The sequence below is a fragment of the Megalobrama amblycephala genome, linkage group LG11 (assembly GCF_018812025.1).
Source record: "Megalobrama amblycephala isolate DHTTF-2021 linkage group LG11, ASM1881202v1, whole genome shotgun sequence".
NCBI lineage: Eukaryota > Metazoa > Chordata > Actinopteri > Cypriniformes > Xenocyprididae > Megalobrama > Megalobrama amblycephala.
Window position 1 is genome coordinate 27,362,024 of NC_063054.1, and position 25,741 is coordinate 27,387,764.

At 37.7% G+C, this 25,741-nt stretch overlaps 2 protein-coding genes across 10 annotated transcripts in view; one reads left to right on the forward strand and one right to left on the reverse strand.

Moving 5' to 3' along the window:
- On the forward strand, window positions 1–9,979 carry prg4b (proteoglycan 4b). 4 transcript variants are annotated; one of them, XM_048207086.1, is made up of 14 exons: window positions 1–240; window positions 1,516–1,632; window positions 1,728–1,850; window positions 2,654–2,740; window positions 2,864–2,905; window positions 3,265–3,318; window positions 3,481–3,615; window positions 5,892–6,797; window positions 6,996–7,079; window positions 7,297–7,433; window positions 7,565–7,718; window positions 7,824–7,925; window positions 8,809–8,934; window positions 9,428–9,979. In XM_048207086.1, exons 1-14 carry the CDS (start codon window positions 177–179, stop codon window positions 9,544–9,546), a joined length of 2,250 nt encoding a protein of 749 aa, XP_048063043.1. In that variant the 5' UTR covers window positions 1–176; the 3' UTR covers window positions 9,547–9,979. The 4 variants fall into 4 exon arrangements, with proteins under 4 accessions (XP_048063043.1, XP_048063042.1, XP_048063046.1 ...); XM_048207085.1 differs by having other exon boundaries at window positions 2–240; window positions 3,460–3,615; XM_048207089.1 differs by lacking the exon at window positions 2,654–2,740 and having other exon boundaries at window positions 3–240.
- tprb (translocated promoter region b, nuclear basket protein) overlaps window positions 9,693–25,741 on the reverse strand; it is a 20,956-nt gene continuing 4,907 nt past the window's right edge. Inside the window, exons 13-50 of one of the 6 annotated variants that reach the window (XM_048207082.1) lie at window positions 25,568–25,675; window positions 24,969–25,198; window positions 24,721–24,881; window positions 24,425–24,567; window positions 24,090–24,238; window positions 23,832–23,994; window positions 23,610–23,744; window positions 23,370–23,510; window positions 23,115–23,271; window positions 22,829–22,995; window positions 22,504–22,656; window positions 21,608–21,928; window positions 21,341–21,528; window positions 20,770–20,917; window positions 20,510–20,647; window positions 20,018–20,149; window positions 19,787–19,917; window positions 19,486–19,696; window positions 19,264–19,410; window positions 18,578–18,776; window positions 18,260–18,456; window positions 18,098–18,171; window positions 17,818–18,014; window positions 16,980–17,282; window positions 16,755–16,897; window positions 16,585–16,665; window positions 16,269–16,484; window positions 16,052–16,195; window positions 12,317–12,404; window positions 11,998–12,152; window positions 11,687–11,755; window positions 11,486–11,574; window positions 11,304–11,407; window positions 11,099–11,197; window positions 10,533–10,686; window positions 10,260–10,372; window positions 10,083–10,172; window positions 9,693–9,940 (exon numbers count right to left, since the gene is read on the reverse strand). In XM_048207082.1, coding sequence (XP_048063039.1) covers window positions 9,897–9,940; window positions 10,083–10,172; window positions 10,260–10,372; window positions 10,533–10,686; window positions 11,099–11,197; window positions 11,304–11,407; window positions 11,486–11,574; window positions 11,687–11,755; window positions 11,998–12,152; window positions 12,317–12,404; window positions 16,052–16,195; window positions 16,269–16,484; window positions 16,585–16,665; window positions 16,755–16,897; window positions 16,980–17,282; window positions 17,818–18,014; window positions 18,098–18,171; window positions 18,260–18,456; window positions 18,578–18,776; window positions 19,264–19,410; window positions 19,486–19,696; window positions 19,787–19,917; window positions 20,018–20,149; window positions 20,510–20,647; window positions 20,770–20,917; window positions 21,341–21,528; window positions 21,608–21,928; window positions 22,504–22,656; window positions 22,829–22,995; window positions 23,115–23,271; window positions 23,370–23,510; window positions 23,610–23,744; window positions 23,832–23,994; window positions 24,090–24,238; window positions 24,425–24,567; window positions 24,721–24,881; window positions 24,969–25,198; window positions 25,568–25,675 — 5,682 coding nt within the window. In that variant the 3' untranslated portion in view covers window positions 9,693–9,896. Of the gene's footprint in view, window positions 9,941–10,082; window positions 10,173–10,259; window positions 10,373–10,532; window positions 10,687–11,098; window positions 11,198–11,303; window positions 11,408–11,485; window positions 11,581–11,686; window positions 11,756–11,997; window positions 12,153–12,316; window positions 12,405–15,265; window positions 15,515–15,547; window positions 15,686–15,984; window positions 16,196–16,268; window positions 16,485–16,584; window positions 16,666–16,754; window positions 16,898–16,979; window positions 17,283–17,817; window positions 18,015–18,097; window positions 18,172–18,259; window positions 18,457–18,577; window positions 18,777–19,263; window positions 19,411–19,485; window positions 19,697–19,786; window positions 19,918–20,017; window positions 20,150–20,509; window positions 20,648–20,769; window positions 20,918–21,340; window positions 21,529–21,607; window positions 21,929–22,503; window positions 22,657–22,828; window positions 22,996–23,114; window positions 23,272–23,369; window positions 23,511–23,609; window positions 23,745–23,831; window positions 23,995–24,089; window positions 24,239–24,424; window positions 24,568–24,720; window positions 24,882–24,968; window positions 25,199–25,567; window positions 25,676–25,741 lie in introns of those variants that run through there. The other 5 variants (XM_048207081.1, XM_048207080.1, XR_007187072.1 and 2 more) reach the window with 5 other exon arrangements.

Genomic DNA, 25,741 nt, shown 5'->3' on the forward strand with positions numbered 1-25,741 from the left:
TTTGTCTTTGTGAATCACCGCACCCTTGCAAACTAGACGATTACTAATTCAGCACGGACTGTATAATTGGACCGACAGGGGAACACCACCCCATTCTGCCCCTATATAAAAGTGAAGATCACTGCAGGTGAAAAAACAGAGGGTCTATTAGATGACTCCAGCAGTGAACAACTGAGATGGCTACATATCTGTCCTTACTGCTGCTCTTTGCCTGTGCCTCCACAAGCTCTTCAAATCCAAGTAAGTCAACAGAATGTTTCTATCTATCTATCTATCTATCTATCTATCTATCTATCTATCTATCTATCTATCTATCTATCTATCTATCTATCTATCTATCTATCTATCTATCTATCTATCTATCTATCTATCTATCTATCTATCTAATCTATTTTATTCTATAAATATAACAGTGAGCTGTTTTTCTCTCAGGGTAGTGATGCAGTGATTTCTGTTGTGAAACTGTAAATAATTAACTCATCTCTCGTTGTGTTTGTCTTTGTGTCTAAATGTAAATACAGTACAGTCCAAAAGTTTGGAACCACTAAGATTTTTAATGTTTTTAAAAGAAGTTTCGTCTGCTCACCAAGGCTACATTTATTTAATTAAAAATACAGTAAAAAACAGTAATATTGTGAAATATTATTACAATTTAAAATAACTGTGTACTATTTAAATATATTTGACAAAGTAATTTATTCCTGTGATGCAAAGCTGAATTTTCAGCATTGTTACTCCAGTCTTCAGTGTCACATGATCCTTCAGAAATCATTCTAATATGCTGATTTGCTGCTCAATAAACATTTATGATTATTTTCAATGTTGAAAACAGTTGTGTACTTTTTTTTTTCAGGATTCCTTGATGAATAGAAAGTTCAAAAGAACAGCATTTATCTGAAATACAAAGCTTCTGTAGCATTATACACTACCGTTCAAAAGTTTGGGGTCAGTAAGAATTTTTATTTTTATTTTTTTGAAAAGAAATTAAAGAAATGAATACTTTTATTCAGCAAGGATGCATTAAATCAATCAAAAGTGGCAGTAAAGACATTTATAATGTTACAAAAGATTAGATTTCAGATAAACACTGTTCTTTTGAACTTTCTATTCATCAAATAATCCTGAAAAAAATATTGTACACAAATATTTTGTACAATTGTACACATTAAATGTTTCTTGAGCAGCAGATCAGCATATTAGAATGATTTCTGAAGGATCATGTGACACTGATGACTGGAGTAATGATGCTGAAAATTCAGCTTTGCCATCACAGGAATAAATTAAATATATTCAAATAGAAAACAGTTATTCTAAATTGTAATAATATTTCACAATATTACTGTTTTTACTGTATTTTTAATTAAATAAATGTAGCCTTGGTGAGCAGACGAAACTTCTTTTAAAAACATTAAAAATCTTAGTGGTTCCAAACTTTTGGACTGTACTGTATATGTTGCTCAACACATTGAATTCTTAGTCAAAATCTACATTTTCTTTAAAACAAACTCTATCCAGATAGCTGCAGGGGTCGTTGTGGAGAAGGGTACTACAGGGGAAGTTTCTGCCAGTGTGACTATGAGTGTCTGGGCCTGAATGAGTGCTGTACAGACTTTCAAGACTTGTGTACTTCAAGTAAGGTTTACATGAACTCCATCAGTATTGGTGTATCTTTTGGTGTGAATGTCATAAACACTGTGAGATTGCATTGCTATTATTTCTGATCACAGAGGACTCATGCAAAGGACGCTGTGGGGAGCCTTTTAATAGAGGCAATCCATGTCACTGTGATATAGACTGTGTCCCATACAGTCAGTGCTGCCCTGATTATGAGAGCATGTGCTTGATGGAAGGTAAGAAATTAAACTAGATGGAGAATTTGGGTGTGGTAGCTATAGCAACTGCAGCATATTTGAATCAAATTATACCTAAATAAAACATTAATTGACAGTGCTCCCAACATGAAAATAATTTGCAACAATTGATACTAATTGTATATTTTGACTAATATACACTGATTGCAAAAAATATAAACTATCTAATATTACAACAGATTATGTTTGGAAAGATTTTTTTAAAGAAGTCGCTTATGCTCACCACTCTGCATTTATTTGATCAAAATACAGTAAAACAGTAAATATTGTGAAAAAACACTTTAAAAGAACTTTTCTATTTTAATATATTTAATACATAAAATGTAATTTATTCCTTTGATGGCAAAGCTGAATTTTCAGCATCATTACTCCAGTCTTCAGTGTCACATGATCCTTCAGAAATCATTCTAATTTGCTGATTTGATGCTCAAGAAATATTTCTTCTAATTTTTAATGTTGAATACAGTTTTTCTGCTTATGATTTTTGTGGAAACTGATACATTTTTTTCAGGATTCTTTGATGAATAGAAAGTTAAAAAGAACAGCATTTATTTGCAACCGTAATCTTTTGTAACAAAGTAAAACTGTCACATTTGATCATATCAATGCATCTTTTTAAAGTATTCATTTCTTCCAAAAAAAAAAAATCTTATTGACCCCAAACATTTGAACGGTATTTATTCATTAAAATAATTAACAACAGAAATTGCAGATCTATCCATCCGTTTGCATGTGTCTAATCTTGCCCTAATTTTAAGCTTATATCTCTGTGACTGTCACAGATACTGCCTTAAAGCCAAGAAACACTGGCACCGCAGCTCAAAGGACTACTAACTTATGCCTAAACATAAAGAATAAAAAATCTACAGGTATAATTACTGCAGCTTTGTCACAAATAACCAAATCAAAGTGTATTGATCTTTTGCTTCATGTAGCTGTTGATCTTGATAACAGTTCTCTTAAAGTATAGTTGTGACATCTTTTTTTGGTAGAATCCTCCAATGAGGAGATGACCAATGAGGAAGGAACTGGAGGTGAGTCTTCCTCTTTGTCTTTCCCTTTTCTCCTTTTTTTCCTGTAGAGCACTTGTTGAACTATATTACTTTAACATTTGTCCTGATGAAACAATGAAGTATGAAGTAAAATTTTTCTCATGTGTGAATGATTACACAAAGATGAATATTTGGAAAGTCAGTTCACATGAACAATGAGTAATAAAAAATATATAACTGCATTTGGAAGCTTGATCAGTTATGACAATTGAAAAAGCAGATGACTTTATACCTTGTTTATACTTAAAATAATTGCTTGTTTCAGTCGATATTGTATTTGCAACTTGAGGCAAAACCGTTGTACTCAGATAAAATGACATTGTCTTTTTATGCTGAGGCAGAAGAGTTAATGATCACTGAGGATGAAAGTGAGTCCACACCTTCTGAAGGCTCTGGTGAGTATTAATAATCACAAGTTTTATGTCAAATATACAAAAAAAAACAAAAATAGCAGCACTTACTGACAAAGATATGTTCATAATTACAAAGTTAATTGAACATTTAACTTTTATTTTCTCAAACTGATGTCCCAACAGAGATAATTTCACCTTATGCAGATACAGATATAGAAGTGAATGTTGGGGAAAACAGCACTTCCTACTCAGAGAATGAGGAGACCACTCAGGAACCAAACAGCAGCATCGTGGCTTCATCCCTGCCCCCATCTAGCCCGTCTTTCACCCAGACAGCAGGTGCTTGCCACATTAGCAAAATCCAGAGCAAACATTTATGTCTTTTGTGGTTTACTGTGTTACACAGGGATTGACAGAACAGTTCTGGTATTGCAGTTTTTCTATGCATGATGTAGACCATAGCCATTCTACAACCTGAATTCCGGAAATGTTGGGACGTTTTTTAAATTCGAATAAAATGAAAACTGAAAGACTTTCAGATCACATGAGCCAATATTTTATTCACAATAGAATATAGATAACGTAACAAATTTTACACTTATACACTTTTATCCACTAAATGAGCTCATTTCAAATTTGATGCATGCTACAGATCTCAAAAAAGTTGGCATGGGGGCAACAAATGGCTGAAAAAGCAAGAAATTTTAAAAAGATTCAGCTGGGAGAACATCTAGCTACTAATTAAGTTAATTGATATCAGGTCTATAACATGATTATAAAAGGGATGTCTTAAAGAGGCAGAATCTTTTAGAAGTAAAGATGGGCAGAGCTGTGAAAGAGTGCATAAAACGATTGTGGAATACTTTAAAAACAAAGTTCCTCAATGCTAAATTGCAAAAGCTTTGCAATACTCATCATCTACAGTGCATAACATCATCAAAAGATTCAGAGAAACTGGAGAAATCTCTGTGTGTAAGGGACAAGGCCGAAGACCTTTATTGGATGTCCGTGGTCTTCGGGCCCTCAGACGACACTGCATCAATCATCGACATGATTGTGTCAATGACATTACTAAATGGGCCCAGGAATACTTCCAGAAATTACTGTCGGTAAACACAATCCGCCGTGTCATCTGCAGATGCCAACTAAAGCTCTATCATGCAAAAAGGAAGCCATATGTGAACATGGTCCAGAAGTACCGTCATGTACTGTGGGTCAAGGCTCATTTAAAATAGACTGTTTCAAAGTGGAAAAGTGTTCCATGTCAGACAAGTCCAAATGTTCTCCGGGCTAAAGAGGAGGGAGACCTTCCAGCATGTTATCAGCATTCGGTTCAAAATCAACATCTCTGATGATATGGGGGTGCATAAGTGCATATGGTATGGGCAGCTTGCATGTTTTTGAAGGCACTATGAATGCTGAAAGGTATATAAAGGTTGTAGAGCAACATATGCTCCCCCCCAGGCGACATCTATTTCAGGGATGGCCTTGTGTATTTCAGCAGGACAATGCAAAACCACATACTGCAGTTATTACAACAGCATGGCTTTGTCGTAGAAGAGTCTGGGTGCTTAATTAGCCTACCTGCAGTCCAGATCTTTCTCCTATAGAGAAAAATACATCAAAGACGACCACGAACTCTTCAGCAGCTGGAAACCTATATCAGGCAAGAAAGGGACCAAATTTCAACACCAAAACTCCAGAAACTCATAACCTCGATGCCCAGAGGTCTTTACAACTGTTTTAAAAAGAAGAGGAGATGCTACACAATGGTAAACATGCCCCCGTCCCAACTATTTTGAGACCTGTAGCAGGCATCAAATTTGAAATAAGCTCATTTTGTGTATAAAATTGTAAAATTTCTAGTTTAAACATTTGTTATGTTATCTATGTTCTATTGTGAATAAAATATTGGCTCATGTGATTTGAAAGTCTTAGTTTTCATTTTATTCAAATTTAAAAAATATCCCAACATTTCCGGAATTCGGGTTGTACAATAATTGTAATTGATGGATATCAGATGTTAAATATCCAAAGTTCGACAGAGTTGTAGAAACTTTGTGGCGTGTCTGATTAAAAAACTGGAAAAAACACCAGTCCTTTGCAGTCAGGATGCTTAAGTCTTGAATATTTCAAATGACCCAAAGCACATGGAGGCACATGGAGCAGATTCACATGATGTAAATGGACAGATGTTAAAAGGAAGGGCAGGATTAACAAGATAGGACGAACAGGATGATCTTTAGTCACTACAAACCATACAAGAAGATAAATAAGGCTCATACAAACAATTCATCAATAAACATTAAACAATATATACTCAATCCAAGATAGTTATTAAACCCAATTATTCAAATAAACAAATTCAAACCATACAACTGACAAAAACAAACTTACTTAACACATCCTAAGGAAGGGACTCAAAAGACATGGTTGGGTGTCCATTCAAATACCCACACCTCACCAATGTAAAAGGAACAAAGGAAGGAAATTAGGTCTATTTATAGACCTTGACCAGGGGGTTGTGGGAAATGTAGTACAAATAAAAATAAGGAAAAACAAAAAGGGAAAACAGATGGGTCAATTTACAACAGTAATTGTTTTGTCTTATCCAGATGCAAACAGCATGCTCTCTGCTGATGAGAACCCTATAGAGTATACTACTCAACAGCCATCTGAGGAAATGACAACTTCCAGCACACCACAGCCACAAGAGAATGCAAGCACAGCACCAACAGAAAGTCCTACAAGCACAGCAACAACAGAAGGTACATCAAGCACAGCACCAACACAAGGTCCTACAAGCACAGCACCAACAGAAGATCCTACAAGCACAGCACCAACAGAAGATCCTACAAGCACAGCACCAACAAAAGATCCTACAAGCACAGCACCAACAGAAGATCCTACAAGCACAGCACCAACAGAAAGTCCTACAAGCACAGCACCAACAGAAGATCCTACAAGCACAGCACCAACAGAAAGTCCTACAAGCACAGCACCAACAGAAGATCCTACAAGCACAGCACCAACAGAAAGTCCTACAAGCACTGCACCAACAGAAAGTCCTACAAGCACTGCACCAACAGAAGGTCCTACAAGCACAGCACCAACAGAAGATCCTACAAGCACAGCACTGACAGAAAGTCCTACAAGCACAGCACCAACAGAAGGTCCTACAAGCACTGCACCAACAGAAGGTCCTACAAGCACTGCACCAACAGAAAGTCCTACAAGTGTCACTGAAATGACTACAATGGCACAGGGTGAAGATCCAAAGGAATCATCATCTCTCAAGGGTTCTAGAGCTACATCAATCCCAAAGACACCGTCCACTTTTGCTCCAGTGAAACCAACAAAAAAACCCACTCAGCCTAGTACAGACAAGAACGACAAAACAGAACCAAAGGAATCTCCTATTGATCCTAGTGGCATTGATCCAATCAGACCAGTAAAACAAACTCTTAAACCAAGCTCAGACAAGAATGGCAAAACAGATAGTATTAAAGATTATCAAGCTGGTAAGATCTTTCATGTTTCATATTCATTGTGGGAAATTCTGTTTCCACTAAGAGCCTTCATAGTTTCCATCTCAACATTGCTGACACTCAGATGCTATCATGAATATTTAAAATTCCAGCTATTATAAAGTTTTTGAAAAGAATATTTTGCATAATTTTGATCATTAATTTGTTCTGTTTCGTTTTTTCCCTTTCCAGATGATTATGACACTAACCTCTGCAGTGGGCGTCCAGTCAGTGGTCTGACTACACTGAGAAATGGTACCATTGTGGTGTTCAGAGGTCAGTACCACATTGTACAGAACGCTTGCTTGATAGCAGCAATTAATCTGGTTCAATGCATTTATCTTTTCCAGTTTTAAAAGGTAGCACAGGTAGCACAATTTGGAAAAACACATTTCATTCCTTTATAATTATATGGAAAGTTCCAGAGCGTAGGGAACTGTGAACCAAATATGAAGTGTGAAAGAATGTGTCGCTTTCTCTTTGTTTTCTATAGGACATTATTTTTGGACACTGGACAAATACAGAAATCCTGATCCTCCTCAGTTAATTACAAGGGTGTGGGGAATCCCATCTCCCATCGACACCGTTTACACCCGTTGCAACTGCCAGGGCAAAACCTACTTCTTCAAGGTTCATACATAGTCATTAAGACATAACTCTTCATTTTACCAAATTTAGAATCACAGACAATTATAACAGAAGTGGTGTCAAATTAAATGCTGGACAACAACTAATGTATCTTGTTTGCACATATTTGATAGGGAAAAGACTACTGGAGGTTTGAGAATGGTGTGATGGATTCTGGCTTTCCCAAACCTGTCAGCCAGGGCTTCGGACAGATCGGTCATATCACAGCTGCTTTATCTATACCTGAGTACAGAAGCAGAAAAGAGTCTGTAATCTTCTTCAAAAGAGGTAAGAATCAGAAGAAATATTTACATGTACATGCTATAAGCACACTATGGCTGCTTGTTTTTATTAGGCGTGTGTCAATGTTGATTTTCAAATCGATTTCTGCAGGTGGGATGGCTCAAAAGTACACATACCAGGTTACTCCAACATGTGGAAAAAAGCCAAAAATTCCTGTGTTCACAGTGAGGATGAGAGCCAGACGACAAGCCGGTAAAGAATTAAAAATTTTTTTATTACAAAATACGGTACCACTTTACAATAATGTTCATTAGTTAATGTATTAACTAACTGAACTAACAATGAGCAACACATATGTTACTGTTTTTACTAATCTTCATTAATGTTAATGAAAATACAGTTGTTCATTGTTCGTTCATGTTAGTTCACAGTGCATTAACTAATGTTAACAAGACTTTAGTAATGTATTAGTAAATTTTGAAATAAACATTAGGCCCTAACAAAGATTAATAAATGCTGTATAAGTGCAGTTCATTATTAGTTCATGTTAACTAATAAAGTTAATGTTAACTAATGAACCTTATTGTAAAGTGTTACCCAAAATACTATTTTAGTCCATACAGCATTACAATAACATTTAAAAGATTAATCACATTTAAATAACAGAATAATAATATATAATAATAACAAAAAGGTTTGTGTAAAGTGAAAATACCATATATACTACTTCCTGGAACAGAAGTTTCACCAATATAGCCTCAGAAGGACATTTTGTTCCAGGTGTGCCCTAATGGACATGATTATTGACCTTAAAAAGTCAGTGAAACAGACCTCTTTTAAATATTATTATTTAGGAGTTTTTGCTAACACTTTAGTATAGGGAAAACAAACTATTAACTATGACTTTTCCCTTAATAAACTCCTAATTTACTGCTTATTAATAGTTAGTGAGGTAGTTGAGCTCAGGTATTGGGCAGGATTAAGAATGTAGAATAAGGTCATGCAAAATAAGGCATTAATGTGTTTAATAAGTACTAATAAATAGTCAATATTCTAGTAATATGCATGGTAATAAGAAACTAGTTAAAAGACACTAAAATAAAGTGTTACCAAGTTTTTTTTCTTCTTCTTCCAGTTTCAGCTCTGGGGCAAATGATCAATATCTCAAAGAACTGGAGAGGATTTCCAACCATGGTGACCTCAGCAGTGTCCGTACCCTCAAGGGTGAAAGAGGGATACAAGTATTATGTATTTTCTCAAAGTGAGTGTTACGTCATTCATTAAAAGTAGAGAAAAGCTGGTATTGGACTCTGTTCTAGCACTGTTTCAAGTCACAAGGTTTATGATTAATCAAATTTGGCAAGTAATACAACTGCAAGACTCACTAGAATAGTTGCTTGTCTAGCTAAATTTTTAATTGAAAGCCTGGCTAATGTAGCTCTCAACCAGTGTTATTTCAGTGTATATATGCTATTATAGTATTTTTTTATATTTTGAATTTTAGTTGTCAATTTTTATTTAAAAATGTAACAAACATATTTCTATGTAGCTTTAATTTATTTCATTTTTTAGTAATTTTAGTACTTCAACTTAAAACTTATTTCAATTAATTACCAAGGAAACATTTCTAATTTTTTCACAAGTTTTTCATATTTCAGCTTCATTTCAGTTACCAAAAATGTTTTTTAATAGTTTAATTAGAAACGACACTGCTCCCAGTGTTTATTACATATTTCTGTTCTTGTCTTTCACAGGAAAGTATTACAGCATAAAAATGGAAAGAGAAAAACCAGTGATCTTGAAATCTGCTACAGGTCCAAGGGAAAACTCTGCGAGCAGCTTCTTCAAATGCCAGGAAACTAAGAAAAACTGAGTCATTCATCTATTTACCTCATATATATATATATATACAGTGAATTTAGATTTCTAGTGATGCCCTTGTCTTATGTGCCATGGAAAAACAGTTTTTGGCAGTAATATGCTGCATCGTCAGTGACAGAATTAAGGACAAACTAAGAATTTCCTTCAAAACAATTTTATTGTACGGATGTAAAACCATTAAAATAACGATGATGATTGCTCAAAACATTAAACTAACAAACAACAATTATAATACATTGACTGAATCTTTGAAGCAGAATGAAGGTATGGCTAATTCTTTTGGAACTATAAGTTCAGAATGTGTCGCTCCAGAACTAGAACGATGACTGCTGGGAGTTTGCTTCACCTAGCAAAACGGCCCCTCACACCCATGACACCTGCTCCACCTACAGCAAAGAAAGTAGTCAATAAAGATGTCAAATCCACATGATCATGTCAAATCTGTGTTAATGCATCTGGGTTAAAAAGAAAAGAAATAAAGAATCATATGCCACAGTTTGAGAAACTAAAAATGGTCCATATTCTTACCCCTCTTTACAAAACTCCTAGAACCACGACCACTAGTCCATTGTCTGCCAGACCCCGTTCTAGCTTTAGGAGGCTGAGAGCTGCTTGTGTCTGAAAGAGAAGAGAGACACACAGTTTGTGAAACTGCAATGAGACATTTGAGGTGGTTTGAATAATTTTAAGTGTGCTTGCATGTACCTGCAGAACTAGATGAAGGTTCTTGGCTTGTGGAAGGCAGACTGGCCTCATCTGATGTCTGGGCTGGTTCCTCTGCCTCAGTCTGTGACACAGCCTCAAGTGAAGCTTCAGCACTGCAGAAATATTTATCAGACATAATTACCTTAAAATACACATATACTACACCTACTACTCCATTATGGAGTTCATGATCTCCCAAACTCCTTATATGGCACAAGAATGAAAGGAAGTTGTCAATGTGTTGTGTGGGCAGATTTAAGGGCTCACACTCACCTGTCTCCTCCATCCATGAACATGTCATCTCTCTCCTCCACCCCACTAGGGCCTGCAGGAGCGCTGAGGCCTGGTGTGGAGGTGCTCACCATGGGTACAGACTGAGAAGCATGCTCATTTGTTTCAGATGGCACAGTCTCTGATAAAATTGTCACTGAATAGATAAAAAAAGCTGATTTAACCAATTATAAAAAGGTACAGTAATGATGTAAAAAGAAAGGATACTGAAATTATTTTGAAATGGCTTGTGTCATCCCTTTGTGTGTCAACAATTTGAGGGGTATTTAAATTCTAAGTAAATGAAAGTAAAACAAGTGACCATTGCATAATCCTGCACTTGGTAAGTTTTTTTTTTTTCAAATAGGGAATTTCCAAGAGAATTTAGATTCTCATTCTGTGTATGATATATGAAAAAACACACACACACACACACACAAAAACACTGAAACCCCAATTTTGAACAATAATTACAATTAAACAGGGGTTGTCAATGAAACAGTATGACAGAGTCACAATGCTGCAGATATTAGAAGAAACCAAAAAAGGATGGGTGATTTTGTACATACCAGGAGCAGCGATCTGTAGTGGGGTTGTGGGTACACTTCGGCCACCCGACTCCTCCTCATGAGCTCCAAGGAAAACAGAACTATCATACATGCCTAAACCTGCAATACACAGAAGACATCATAAAAAAATGAATCAATATCTGACAGAAAGAGCAGTTAAGTAATAGTCCTTTCAGACTCAATAACATAAGGTAAAGCATGCAACCTTGTGAGGGCAGCTGGCCAAGGTCTGAGTGAGAGGAGCTGGTCTGTGGAAGGTCATCTGAAGGACCGAATCGGAATCGTGATACGCCTGCGACCTGTGGAGAACTTTGTACAACAGCAGAGAAGAAATCAGTCATGTGGCAAGAAACAAGCACAGCGAAGTGTAAAAACTAGGAAACGCACTGGATTGCTTCAGCAAATCCATCCGAGCGTGGAGGAATGAGTGTAGGGGTACTGGGAACCATCCTGTCATCGTCCTCAAAGAAATGCTGCTGCTGGGAAACAGAGGAAAACAATGACATTGGGATTGAACAGCTATAGCAAAGCATTCAAGCTCAGGTACAAACAGCACACAATCAAACCAAGTACTAAAAGGTGACTCACTGCACTACTGGCCATTCCAGGGGTAAGCTGAAGGCCTCGTCCCACTGACTGTCGACGAACTGGGAGACGCTGCAGACACATGCAAGTTTTTTTTTTTTTCCCAACAAAACACACACACACACACACACACACACACACACACACACACACACACACACACACACACACACACACACACACACACACACACACACACACACACACACACACACACACACACACACACACTCCAGGCAATGCCTAACAGCAAACCATGAAAAAAAAAATTCCTCAGGCTATGCCACGCAGAACACAGAGACCTTTACACACACCTGGACTTGAGCAGGAGGTCCCAAGTCCTGAGCAGATGGGGCCAAGATGTTTAGTCGTGGTGGCAGAGGATGCTGAGGTCTCCTGGGTGATTGTGGAGGTCGAGAGGCAGAGCTGGTGACGGGTGCATCAAACACATCCAATGTGCTCGTTTCAACTGAGACGTCACAAGGAAAGGAAAAGAGAAGGCACTTTAAAACACCAACAACTGACTTTTTGAAGCTTGAAAGCCTCAATCCCATTAACTGTAATAGCATGGAAAAGATCAACAGTTGTTTCCACACATCCTTTCAGACAGATGGTTAGTTCACGCCGACTTACAGCTCTGAGAATCTGCCATGCGTTGGGTGGAGTCTGTCGCTCCAAGACTTTCCTCTGTCTCAGTGCCTGGATCTGTGGGATCAGGGACCTTGGAAAGGATGGTCCGGAAGCAGAAATAGCAGGAAGAATATTTCTAGTTAATTTCCCTGAGTATTATATTTTGATTCATACATACACAGAGAACGTTTGTCCCAAGCTGTATTTAGGAGAATGGTTTTAACTTTGTTTTTATCATCATTAAAAATTAGGGAAGGGTGCGTAGTCAAACTGACCCTGCTGCGCCAGTTATACACAAACACATTGCATAATGGCAAGTTGTGGTTAAAAATGGCATAAGCTAGCTTTTCCACTGCACGGTATGGCTCAGTACAGCTCACTTTCGGAGGATTTTCCACTGTGCACAGTACCTAGTACCTGGTTGAGGGTCCAAATAAACCGTACTGATACTAAAAGGTGACGTGTAAACACTGCAGATCACTGATTGGTCAGAGAGAATCGTTATTACCAGCGTCATTGGATTTGCGACACGACATACCAAACCTACTAGATTTAATTAGTCAGCAACAGCCACCGCATTATCTTTTGTTCGCATGACTTTTTTGATTTGAAACTTGGAAAAAAAGAAATGGCTGTATCATTGTCAGTAGATGAAGTGGCAGCGCAACTATAAAGATCAGTCTATAATCCTACCCACTTTGAAGCGGTACTAAAACTACAGTGGAAAAGCAAACCGAGCCAAGCAGTCATGCCAAGCAGAGTCATACCACACAGTGGAAAAGTGCCATTATACCAACCTCTCTGATGTTAAGTCCAAATGTAGGTGTTTATGTTGCACAAAAACCAATTATGTGTGCTAGGGTTGGGCAAAGGGAAGAGGAATTTACTGAACATCAATTCATAGATATCTATTTACATATAGGAATTTAATTAGTCCAAGTTTAGCAAAAAAAAAAAAAAAAAAAAAAAAAAAAACGCATAGATAATTTTAGACATTATGATAATTTTTTCAACTGATAAGTAGAATGTTTTACTAATTTAGAGTAATTTAGAGTTTAGAACGTTTAATTAATTTAGAGATATACACTGACATTCAAAAGTTGGGAGTAACTTTTTTTTTTGAAAGAAAGAAAATAGCACTTTTATTTGGCAAGGATGCATTCAATTGATCAAGCATGACAGTAAAGACATTTATAATGTAACAAAAGATTTTATTTTCAAATAAATGCTGTTTCCAAAAAAATATTTAGCAAAAAATTAAAACATCAAAATCAGCATATTATAATGATTTCAGACGGATCATGCGACACTGAAGACTGGGGTAATGCCAAAATAAATGCAAATAAATAAATGTCAAATAAATGCAGCCTTGGTGAGCATAAGAGATTTCTTTCAAAAATATAAAAAAAATCTTTTGAAAGGTAAATTAAAAACTAATAACCAATTTGATTATTAATGTGTAATGTTTGTCAGAATTTTCTACATTTTAGGGATGCTCATAGTTAACTGGTTAAACGGCAGTAAGAATTTTGACCGATTAATACTATTCGTTAAATGGTTTAAAAAGTAATTTAAGTAATTTTTCAAGATATTTTGAAAACATTTGCTGCATGGTAAAAAAAAAAAAAAAAAAAAAAAAAAATCATAAAATTTAGTTTTGAGAGAGGGAGAGAAAAAAAAAAAACAAGTTGCATATAAGTTGCATTTTATTATTACATTCAGAAATTATATAGGCCTACCGATAAAAAGCTAAATGTTTACAAACACTATAAACAGAGTTCCTACACATTTCAAAATTTCATACTTTTCCAGACTCAAATTTCCAAACCTCACTGTTGATTTTTTAGACGTTATTTAACATAAATGGTTCATATACCATTATTTTCAGCATTATGTTTGGTATTTAGATATTTAATATAAATATAAAATATATTATAAATATTTTTAATTTCTCTTTTTTTCCTCCATTGGTTTTCTCAAAGTGATAACTGTGATTACATAATGAGAAGAAACCTAAAACATTTAATATCTGGCATATATTCATCTCTGACACGTCAGTGTGATACTGATCACCAAACAGCAAACTACAGTCTGATTTAGATAACATTTGCTCCTTTATCTGTTGCTGGTTTGAGTGACACACACAATCGTTTAGTGAAGTTCAAAAGAGCTTGCTTATGGTAAAGATAATGAAAATATGTTCCTTAAATTCATTCAGTTGTGTTCGAAAATCACAAATCGATCAAAAAACTTTTGCAATGACTGCTTGCATGATGCATTTAGTTTTCAGGAATTCTTAATTTTATATTTTAGAAAACCGAATAGGGGCAATAGTCTGGAAAAAAATATTTTTAATACTTATCCAGACCTGGAAATTACTCAAATCAAACTCCATACTTTTACAAACTGAGTAGGAACCCTATATAAACAAAGCTATAGGCTATTTTAGTTCCCCTCACTCTACAAATCCTTTAAATTTAACGGTATTAAAAACAGAACAACAATGAAAAAAAAGTAGCTATATAAACATCAAGCCAAAACGAATTTATTTAAAGTGAAACTGAAATAGAAACTTCACATAGCCTTCCTCTTTCATTCAGCACAAATCCAAACTTTTCCATATTTCGCAAAGTATTTGGATGCTAAACTTATTTATCATGGCTTTGTACTTCATTTGCATTCCAATACCTACATAAAACATTATCATTCACATATGCAAAAGTGTGCTTGTGCTGCATTTAAATTGAGCAGTGTAACTTTTTATATGTTTGGTTGACTGCATATTATTTAGCTAATGAACAGGTTGTGATGTCAAATTAGCAATACTAGAACTGATATGTCGTGTGCGAGCGAGGCGTCTGCGCGATCACTTGAAATGTTTCCTTATAACAGCACAAACAACTTAAAATACTCCATTTATGGTCATACAGATAAGAGTAAGACATCATTGGAAACTGTAAAGGGTTTACTTTTATTGGTGTACACTCACAATATAAAACAAAACATTGCGCTTTTGTAAAATAAAGAAAACAAACAGGATGCTGTCATCTCAGTTTTCTTTCTGTGAACTTGTTTTTGGAGCGCATCACAAAAATGAACAAACTCTGCATTTACTACTTCTCAGAGTTTTTTTCTTTCGTTTTGTTAATCTGGTAATTATTTAAGTGATATGTTGCGTATTTATTCCTTTTATATATATATATATATATATATATATATATATATATATATATATATATATATATATATATATATATATATGATTTTATTCTGTTTTTCTCCATTCACAGAAGCGCTGCAGGTGCGTGATGTGATGATGAATCCTCATGTTCTGTTGTTTATGCTGCTATTTGCACATGTAAAACTAAACCCCTGGAAAACAAATTGTTATTTTTTTTAATGGGTCACAGACACTTAACCATTCTAAATTAATTTAATTCTAATTAAGCAATCTTGCCGGTTAACGTTTAATGATCAGTTAACGAGCTTTGGTTGTCATCCCTTGTACGTTTCTATGCATTATATATACACAACATATGCTATATGGGTAAATCAGACTGAAAAATACAATGTACTGATAAAACGACACTTAAAGCAGTGTCTTTGAATTTAACTTGATTTTAATTACACTTTTTAAAGTTTAAATTAGAATTCTGCATCCTATTAGCTACCTCAATTTAAATTCAGGAATTGGCATTCTCAACTGAATTCTGATTGGTGCACATCTCTGCTTTGTACCTCTGTGTCGTCACCCTCGTAGGCCTCATTGCCGTCTCTGCTGCCGCTCCCTTCGTTGCTCTCCTCTCCCTCTTCCCCAATCCCTCCATCCTCCTCATCATCGTCATCTTCCTCCTCCTCTTCCTCATCTTCCTCCTCATAATCCTAAGGTGGGTAAAAACAGTTCATATAACACAATCAAACATCACTGAATTTCAGATTCGGTGTGACTACAAACCTGCTCTTCTTCCTCCTCCTCTTCCTCCTCCTCGGATTCATCTTCATGATCTCCCTCACTATCTGTGTCACTAACAATGACTATAACGTGGTGATCGGGCTCATTTGGGCTTTGATGGGTGTCAGAGGAATGGGGCAGAAGTCGATCTCCAGGCACAGACTGAGATGGTCCTGGTTCCTCATCCATCATCTCCAAAGTAGCGTAGCTCTCCAACTCCTTCACACATGCATATGAAACACCAATTTCTATTAGTTTCACACGTCTACTCTGTCTGAATACAAACAGGAAGTTCTACACACATCCCTCCTGCCATTACCTGTCCAGCATCAGGAGCCTCCTGGTTGTCACCCGGTACAACGCTCTCAGCCTCAGTGCTGTCCTCAGCCAATATCTCTTCCTGCAGTGTATATTTTATGTTTTATGTTGCACAGTCTTGAATTTATATTATGGCACCTTGTATAAATATACTTTAGTTATGAACCTCACCTCCAGCCCCACCCTATGAATGCGGACCCTCTTGCAAATAGGAGTGTCACTGGGCTCATCCTGGGACTGCGTGTCAGCAGACATGCTCTCTTGTTCCTCTTCACGGGGGCGTTTGCTCAAGGCATTACTAGGAGATGCAGTCACTATAGGAGGAGGACACATTGGAGCTCAATTTCAATGACAAAAGTGTTGAGCTAATCTGGCGGAGTTTATAATTGACTCTACCTGCATTGGCACTGCTTGTGCTAGCGGTGGCACTCCACAGCCCTGTGGATGTGGAAAGAGGCCTGTCTATTTGTGAGGTTGGGAGCATTACAGCAGCTGGAGGTTCCTGATTGGATGGTTCAGCAGGGGGTTGTGTTTGTTGTTGAGTGGGCTGGATGAATGCAGTGGCTTGGCTCTGCTGTTGAACGTTCAGCAGAGGTTGAGCCAGGGTGGTCTGAACATTAGGGCTGGTGGAGCGCACTGAACCACTGGCACTCCCATAGACAGTCACATGCTCAAGCGGGCCCTCAGATGACTGCATGGCTGCGAGGTCAAGGAAAAAAAAAAATTAATTTGTACATCAGTGTTGTTAACAAAAACTATTGTTTTTGTTAATGTAAAAATACCGAAATAAAATATAAATATTAAACGAAAAGCAAATATTACTAAAACAAATAAAAAGAACAAAAATAAACAAAAGCACAAAATGACAAAATAATTTAAAACTGAAAATTAAAAATCTATATTCATCAAATACCATAATTAGTATAGTATAATTAGCTATAATTAGTATAATTAATTAATCAAAAACCGTTATTTTAGTATCATTGATACACTATTATAGTTTGTTAATATTTCAAATCTTTTTTTATACATTTTCTGTTTTTAATTTTAGTTAAAATTTAAGAAATTGTTGTACATGTGTCATTTTTATTTTTGTAATATTTTTATATAGTTTTTATTTCATTTTAGTTTTTAAACCGTTTTGGCAACTAGTTAACACACAAAAAAATTCTTTTTATATTTATAAGTTTTCGTAAACAATAACAACCTTGGTCAAAAACAGTTCAACACTTACGCTCTTGGCTCTCCACCTGCGTTGTGGGCATGACTGTGGCAGTGGGTGTAGGAGTGGGCACTGGGGCAGGAGTGATCATGGGTTTGATGCTGGCCCTTGGGGTGGATTTGTTTCCTGGGATGGCTGGAGGCTTGCTGGGGGTCGCTGCCAGTGGTGTGGGCTTTATGTTAGCAGTTGGAGGCTCTGAAGTGCTTGCACTATAAAAGGGACAATGTAAAGAGGCTTGACTGGAGACATTTGACAGTGGAAATACTTTAGAAATTCCCTAGAAATACTTTACCTTCCTCTTTCTGCCACTGGAGTGGACTTGAGAGAGATCTGTCGCTGTTCTGTTGTCCTTTGAGGTTCCTGGGTCTGCAGACAGAAGAAAAACTATATAAACACTTTAACATGTAAACTTGTTTAGCTATAGATTTGCAATTGCACAAACGTGTGGCGTTACCTTGCTGGAGCCCTGTTCCGCTGGTTCGTCTCTCTGTTCTCCATGTCTCTCCTGCTGCTCACGGAGGTCTCGCAGCTCCCTTTCTTGTCTGCTCAGACGCCCCTCGTACTGAGACTTTAGTGCACTCACTCGTACTTCCAATTCCTCTTTTTGTTGCTTCAACTCCTCATTTTCTTTCAGAAGCTGACCCTTTACACCTGGAAGTAGAGGACAAAGTGTAAAAAATAAATAAAAAGTTTTAGTGACAAACTAATTGGAACGGAAAGACTTAATTCATTTTAAAACAAAAAATACATCTCTTTCAGGGTCAATTCTTACCAGTAAGCTGACTAATCTTCTGCTTGGCCATTACGATGGCCTTCTTGGTCCTCTCTTCTTTTTCAGTCAGTTGCTGTTTGAGTCGCTCCTCCTGAGATGATTTCTCTTGAAGCTCCTGTCTGAGACGTGTTAGCTCCCCCTGAAGGCGAGAGGCCTGTTCCTGTGCACCGCGTGCCTCTGCTTCCCGCTCGCCTACAGTCTGCAAAGAGCAAAAGAAATCTCACACTATGAGCATCATATATTCAAAAAGGTACCTAATCATTTCAGTCTGATCTTAAAAGTTTGTGCAGTACGTTTCAGCGCAGATTGTTTTGTGATCCTATCACAAGGTAACGGAGGTTTTGCAAAGAGACTGAAGATGGACATGGGAGCCACACTACATTTCACATGACAGATAAACCACAAACAGAGAGTGGGTCAGAGAAAGGGTGGGAAATTGGTAATAAATATGAATCATTAAAATAAAAATTAAATATTTAAATAAATAATATAAAACTGGTGTCAACAGATAGGGTGGAAATAATATGAATAATATATGTAATAAATATGAATAACAAAAAATATATAAATTAAACTTATTTAAATATGTATTTTTTATTAAATCATTTTATATCTAAGGATAATAGACCTCAGGGAAAATGAAACTGAAATTGTCATAAACCTTTTAAACTAGGAAGTGCACTTACTCTATTGAGATTCTCCAGATGGCCTTCCAGTTCTCTTGTCCTATTCTCTGATTGGTTGAGGGACTCTTTGAGGCCCTGAAGTTCTTGTGCTGATGCCTGCTGTGCCTCCTGATCCTGGGCTGGTGCAGATGCAGCAGCGGCTACCAACTGCACAAAACCAATTAAATCAGACCTCCACTACAAACACATATTTGAACTTTTAAGTGATAAACCCCATTTCACCTTGTCATATTCAACCTTGAGCTCCTCATACTGGGTTTTATATCGTCGACCAATCTTTTTAACTTGTGTGATGGTTTTCATTTTCTCCTGGATGTCCAAGTTTTTGGCTTCTTGGTCTTTCTTCAGGTTATCCCTCTCCACCATCACCTTCCCCAGGTTCTCCCTTAAGTTCTGAACCTGAGACTGCAGCATAGTCAAAGTGCCACTGCTCCTGCAAAGAGCAAGAAAATGTGACCGGCATAAAACACAGCAAGACTCAAATATAAAAAGTCATTTTTAACCTGTGAAACTTTGCTCTAACCTGGAAGCATCAGCTTTGAGCCGGCTAGTCTCCTCAACAAGCTGCTGGATGCGTTTGAGATGTGCTTCCCTCTCAGAGTGCAGGCGCTTATACTCCTCTGGGTCAGTGTCTTTCTGCTGGCTCACCAGGTGCTAAACACCACAAAGTATATAAAATCAGGATCCTGTCATTTTCACCAATGACAAATGCATAATTTTTGAAGGGAATACCTCAAGATACACAAATTCTGACCTGAGTGCGAGCTTTCCAGCGTTTGATGTCTTCTTCCAGAAGCTTCTTCTCTGCCTGTAGCATACCACTCTTCTCACTGAGCTCTGCATTGGACTCCTGCATAGGTAAGATATCCGACTCCAGTTTCCGCACCTGTGAACAAAAACATAATTGATATTAATTGCATTTTGCTGGTCATGTTTTTTTTGTGATCAACTTATTCAATTTTAGAATGTACACAAATTTGGTTATAGGTAAAGTAACATACATGCATAATTATGAATAAAACTACACTTAACACAAACAATATACATTCCCTTTCCTTTCAATAAAAAAAAAAAAAAGAAAAGAAAGTGAAGATGGTTTAAATAAAATCAATAAAAAAAAGAAAAAAAAAGAAGTATTGATTGATGAGGGTCCAGGTGAGAACCAGTCATGCATTACTGTCTTTTTAGCAGCAGGTTCATTTGCAAATATAATTGTTGGTCATGTGCTTTAATAAGGGCGCCTTGCCTTGGCTTGAGTATCCTGCAGCTCCTGCTCCAGTTTCTCTTTCTCCTCCCTCAGCATCTTATTGGTCTCCATTAGCACATTCATGGTCTCTGTCTTCTTCATCAGCTCATCATGCTGGGACAGAGTCTTTGCAGTCACCTTTAGACAATTAAACACAGGCTGAGTACCATGCACAGGCAAAAAGATCTGGTAACTAAGGCAGTTAACTAATATAATTGATCAGGAATAAAATAGAATGCATCTTGGTTCTCCATGCCAACCTGCATCCTCTCTCTCTCTGCACTTAGACTCTCCTGAACATCCTTCAGCTCTCTCTCCAGATGCTCCACTCTCAGCCTGTGCCTCAGACTCTCCCCCTGGACCACCTCAAACCGAGACTCTGCTATCTCTTTCTCTCGTCGCACAAACCTGAAAACCAATGGAGAAAAAGACTGCCATGAATGAGAAAGCAAGAAAAATAATCAAATTTTCTACTTTACTATATCTAAACTATTTTTTACATTTCCTCTCCTTTAACACATTTTATCTGCACAATCAACCCTCTAAGGACACATAAGTAAAAAAAAAAATAGGCTAGAAATTTAATTTTATTCTCCAGACTTTTGGAATAGATATTTCTCATTTTAAATGCAGCAAAAATTTATCTTTTCTAAACTTTTTCTTGGCCTCTAACTTAATCACTGGTCAGTAAAATGTAACAAATTTACTAGACAATAGTTAATGACATACATTTAGCTGCCTAAGGCAAAATTTGGTTGCATATGTGAGTGATTTACTCGCATTTAAGTGGGTTGACAAATTCCTAACATTTTGAACCGGGCAGACATTCACCTGAGTATCTCCAGGAGCTGCTCCTGAGACTTGCCCTCCTCAGTCAGAGAGATGTTCAGCGGACTCTCATTGGCGGCTCGCTGCATTTGACTGGCCATCTGTCCACTCAGAGTCTGTATCTGCTCATGGAGGAGTGTGTTCTGCCTCTGCAGATCTTCACAGTGAGAGACTAACTTACACTGGTCCTCCTAATGCGGAGAGATACAAAATGACTGTGAAAATGCTGTATTCACTACTGTAACAGCCTTTTTTTTGCCATTCCTTTACCTTGAGAATCTTCTCTTGCTCTTCCCAGGAGACACGAGACTCCAGCAGCTGTGCGCTGGTGCTCTGAACTTTCTCCTCCAGCTGCTGTTTGAGTAGAGCTGCCTGCAGAGCCTGAGCTTTGGCAGCCTGCAATGCTTCCACATCGGCAGCATGCAGCAACATCTCCCTCTCATATTTATCCTGCGCCTCAGCTGCCATCTTAGCCTGCTGCTGACTGTCCAGGATGGCCTGCTGCTCCTGTGCAGCAGCAACAGAAGCTCTCTCCAAGGCACTCTGGTGATCTGCCTGCAGGCTGCTCAGAGTTTTCCTCAGCTCGCTTAGCTGGGATAAAGGATTAAGACACAAGTCAAATTCAGCCTCCAAAACACAACATTGTTCACTTAAAACACTGAAAATTAACAGAACGCAATACATAAACACATTCATCTACTTGGTCCACCCAGGAAAGTGACACTGAACTACATCAGGGGTTTTTAATATTTTAGATGCCACAAAAACCCAAACCCGAGGGACTGCCACCCTACAATTGAAAAGGCAGCTATATATTTAATGTATACAGATCCAATTTCTCAAATTATATTGAAAATGGATTATAATAAATACGTTTCTTTTTTTAATTTCCTACTCACTATAGTACTGTTAGGTATATTAAGCTAATTTGTTTTGTTATTGAATTCAAATTGTTATTTATTTCAATAAATTTTATTCTTTTTTTTTTTTTTTTTTTTTTTACATTTTTACACTGTTTTTGAATAAACTATTCTATGGACCCCCCTAGCACTTCCTTGAAGCCCCCAGACTGCAGTTTGAAAACACGTGAACTGCATATAATACGGCATCTTTAAATGAGAAAGGTCAAGGATCTACTGAGCATAGTTGACAGTGGAATTCATTACCTCTTCTTCCACAGCAGCAACAGCTTTGCTTTTCTCTTCCTGCAAGCTCTGCTTCTCCTTGTCCATCTCTAGAAGTTTCTGCTCCAGCTGTTTATACTGCTCTTGAGCCGACTCCATCTGGGTTTCCACAGATGAACGCACCTGCTCGGTTACCTAAAAGGGAAAAGCCAAAGAGGAAAAATTTACAAAATAAACAAAAATTTCTAAGATAACCCCCTTACTTTTTAAAAAAATGTCCCATGACCAGTTTCACATTGTCTTTATTATTATGGGAGGTAAAGTGTGTTGCAGTAGAGCACAGTGATTTTTATCATTCCCCACCCACCTGTTTCTCTTTATCTAGGGACTCCTCCAGGCTAAGGCTCATGGCTTTGTACTGCTCCATACTGGCAGTGGTGTTCTTCAGTCGCTCGGCCAGCTCTTCTACCTTGTTCTCAGCCTGCTTCAGCTGGGCACGCAGAGCCTCCATGTCCCCCTCACTGCCCTGCAGGCCTGGAGAGGGAAAAACAACTTTAGAAGAAGTCTTTTTTTATTTAGGTAAACTAAGCAAAAATAAAATGTAAGAAGTGCTCTGATGCCATGTTGGCTTAATCATGAGCACAGTCTCTCACCTGTATGTACTGTGTGGGACACCAGCCGGCTCTCCCCACTACTGATCTGCAGCCTCAGTTTGTTAAGCTCAAGTTGAGCAGCACTAAGCTGTTCTCTTGTCCTGTGGTGCTGGGCTGTTTGTGTTTCAAGCTGCTTCTTAGCATCCATCAGCTGCATCTGTAATGCAGAGGAATGTCAAAGAGATGCAAATGAGCCAAGATACCAATCAGGAGGAAATAAGAGAGAAGAGATAGATAAAGAGCTGTGTCCCTCACGTCTTGATTGCGTGTCAGCAGGTGCTTCTGTTCCACCTCATTCTCGAGTCTCTTCTGGAGCTGAGCAATCTCTCGCTCCTGCTTCTCAATCTGAGCAGTCAGCCGTTGTCTGGTCTCAGTCTCTGATCGCTCTAGAGTTGCCTGCAACAATCATTCACATCATTCGCAAGTTCTCAAAACATCCTTTGAGAGACTCAGTCTGTAACATAGTTTGAGATGATTCATAAAAGCACTTGTCACCTGTATTGATTTGAGGTTGGTGAGCAGCATGTTCTGGCCGAGCTGTTGGGCCTGGAAGATCTCTTTCTCCTGGGTCAGTCTGATCTCCACCATCTTCAGCATGTCTCTCTCTTTACGCAGGTTCTCTGCTTCAGACTGAAATAGAGACATAAATGATTAATTCAATTTAGACTGGGCTAACAGTCATCAGATAAACCTGTGCTTGAGTGTACAACAACACACCTCAGCAATGGTGAGTTTCTCGGCTGTTGCTCGCCGATCCTGCGTGAGGGTGTGTATGGTCTGTTCGTTCTGCTGAATTGCTGCAGCCTGTTTCTGAGTCTTCTCATTCAGAGAAGCAATCTCCTTACGGTAGCCCTCCACATTATCCTGGAGCATCTCATACCTGACACACACACCACAAAGACAAACCAATGATTCTACATTTGGGGAAAACAACAACAAAAAACACAAGAACCAAAAGACTGTTTGACTGGATACCGTTTGGAGGTGAACTCCAGCTGTGTAGAAATCTTGGTGTTTTCGGAGCGGAGTTCAGTTACTTGATCCTGTAGTTTCTCACTTTGCTCAATCAGAGCCTTTTCAGACTCTGTTTTTTCCTTCTTATAGGTCACAAAGATTTCCTGAAGCTGATCAAAAACATAAACCATTTGATTAAACTTTAATATTGTGTTCAATTTATACTTTAAGTAATAATACTTTTATTTAGCAAGATGCATTAAATTGATAAAGTGACAAAGGCATTAATAATGATACAAAACAATTCTGTTTCAAATAAATGCTGTTCTTTTGAACTTTATATTCAAATAATCTACCTGCTTCAGTGCAGCCTTGGCCTCTACTGACTCAGTAGATTCTATCGCCGTGGCAACCAGTCCTGTAGGGGTGCCTGCAGTAGGTGTGACGGCTGGAGAACGGCGGGGAGTGGAGGTCAGCATAAGCTCCTCAGAACCAGCACCTGTCACAGTAAAAGTTCATTCAATCATTGTGAAACCTTCACAATAAGACGTCTTGCACAATCTCAAATATTCACAATTGCAATGATTACACTGACGATATAAAATTAGGCAACACTGTGTAGCAACATGTCAATAAACTAAAAAATAGTTACCCTGTGGGAAGGAGACTCCAGTGGCCTGAGTCAGAAGCATGCGGAACATGTCCCTCTGTCGTGCCACAGTGTCAACCTTCTGCAGGTCCTGGGCTCTCTTTTCCTTGAGCTGCTCCAGTTCACGCTGAAGATCCTCGAGATATTTCTCCACCTCACTGCGTCTGAACACACACTCAGCGTTATGCTTTCTCCGTTGATATTTAATCTGATATTAGGTTGAGAGATCCACACAAATCACACACACTTACTTCATGGTGTCTACCTCCAACTCATCCTTCTCCTTTGCCTCACTGAGGTCTCTGAGTGCCACTAGGAGTCGCTGGTTCTGCTGCTGCAGCTCTTCAACGCTGCGGAAGGTGACCAGGTGCTGAGAAATCACCTCTGAAGTGCTGCTCACATCCGCCGAACACACTTCATCTTCCTCACGCATCACATGGTTACCACGTGCTTCCTCCAGCTCAATGAGGAGAACCCGCACCTAAGATGATGATGTGAAAGCAACAGGATTATAGATAACTTAGTAAAACTTTACAATAAAGGTCTCATTTATTCACATTAGTTAATGCATTTACAAAAACTAAAAATTAACACTATATTCTTATAACATTTATTAACTTGTTAATGTTAGTTAATTTTCCTGTTCAAGTCAGTTCACAGTACATTAAATGTAAACATACAAATTATAATCTTAATAATGTATTAGTAAATATTGAAATTAACATTAACTAAAATTAATAAGTGCTGTAGACTAATTGTTCACCGTTAGTTCACGTTAACTAAGGTTAGCTAATAAAACCTTTGATCTGCCATAAGGGATTGATGTCTGAGCTGTGCCATTAGACCTTACCTGTTGAGCCATGTCAGCCAACTGCACCTCAAACCTCTGGTTATCTCTCTCCAACACAGATGCACGTTTGTTGCCTTCATCTGCTTCTTTCTGCAAGCGGTGGACCTCCTGAAAAACCAAGAACAGTCATAGATTTGGTTATGTAAGTGCAAAGCAATCACCAGGCAGCATGTA

Bases quoted from the DNA above. Each gene is read 5' to 3' on its own strand.
- prg4b (XM_048207085.1), top strand. From the start codon at position 177: ATGGCTACATATCTGTCCTTACTGCTGCTCTTTGCCTGTGCCTCCACA. The intron at 241-1,515 runs GTAAGTCAACAG...AACTCTATCCAG, and splicing joins CACAAGCTCTTCAAATCCAA to ATAGCTGCAGGGGTCGTTGT. The intron at 7,719-7,823 runs GTAAGAATCAGA...CGATTTCTGCAG, and splicing joins TGTAATCTTCTTCAAAAGAG to GTGGGATGGCTCAAAAGTAC.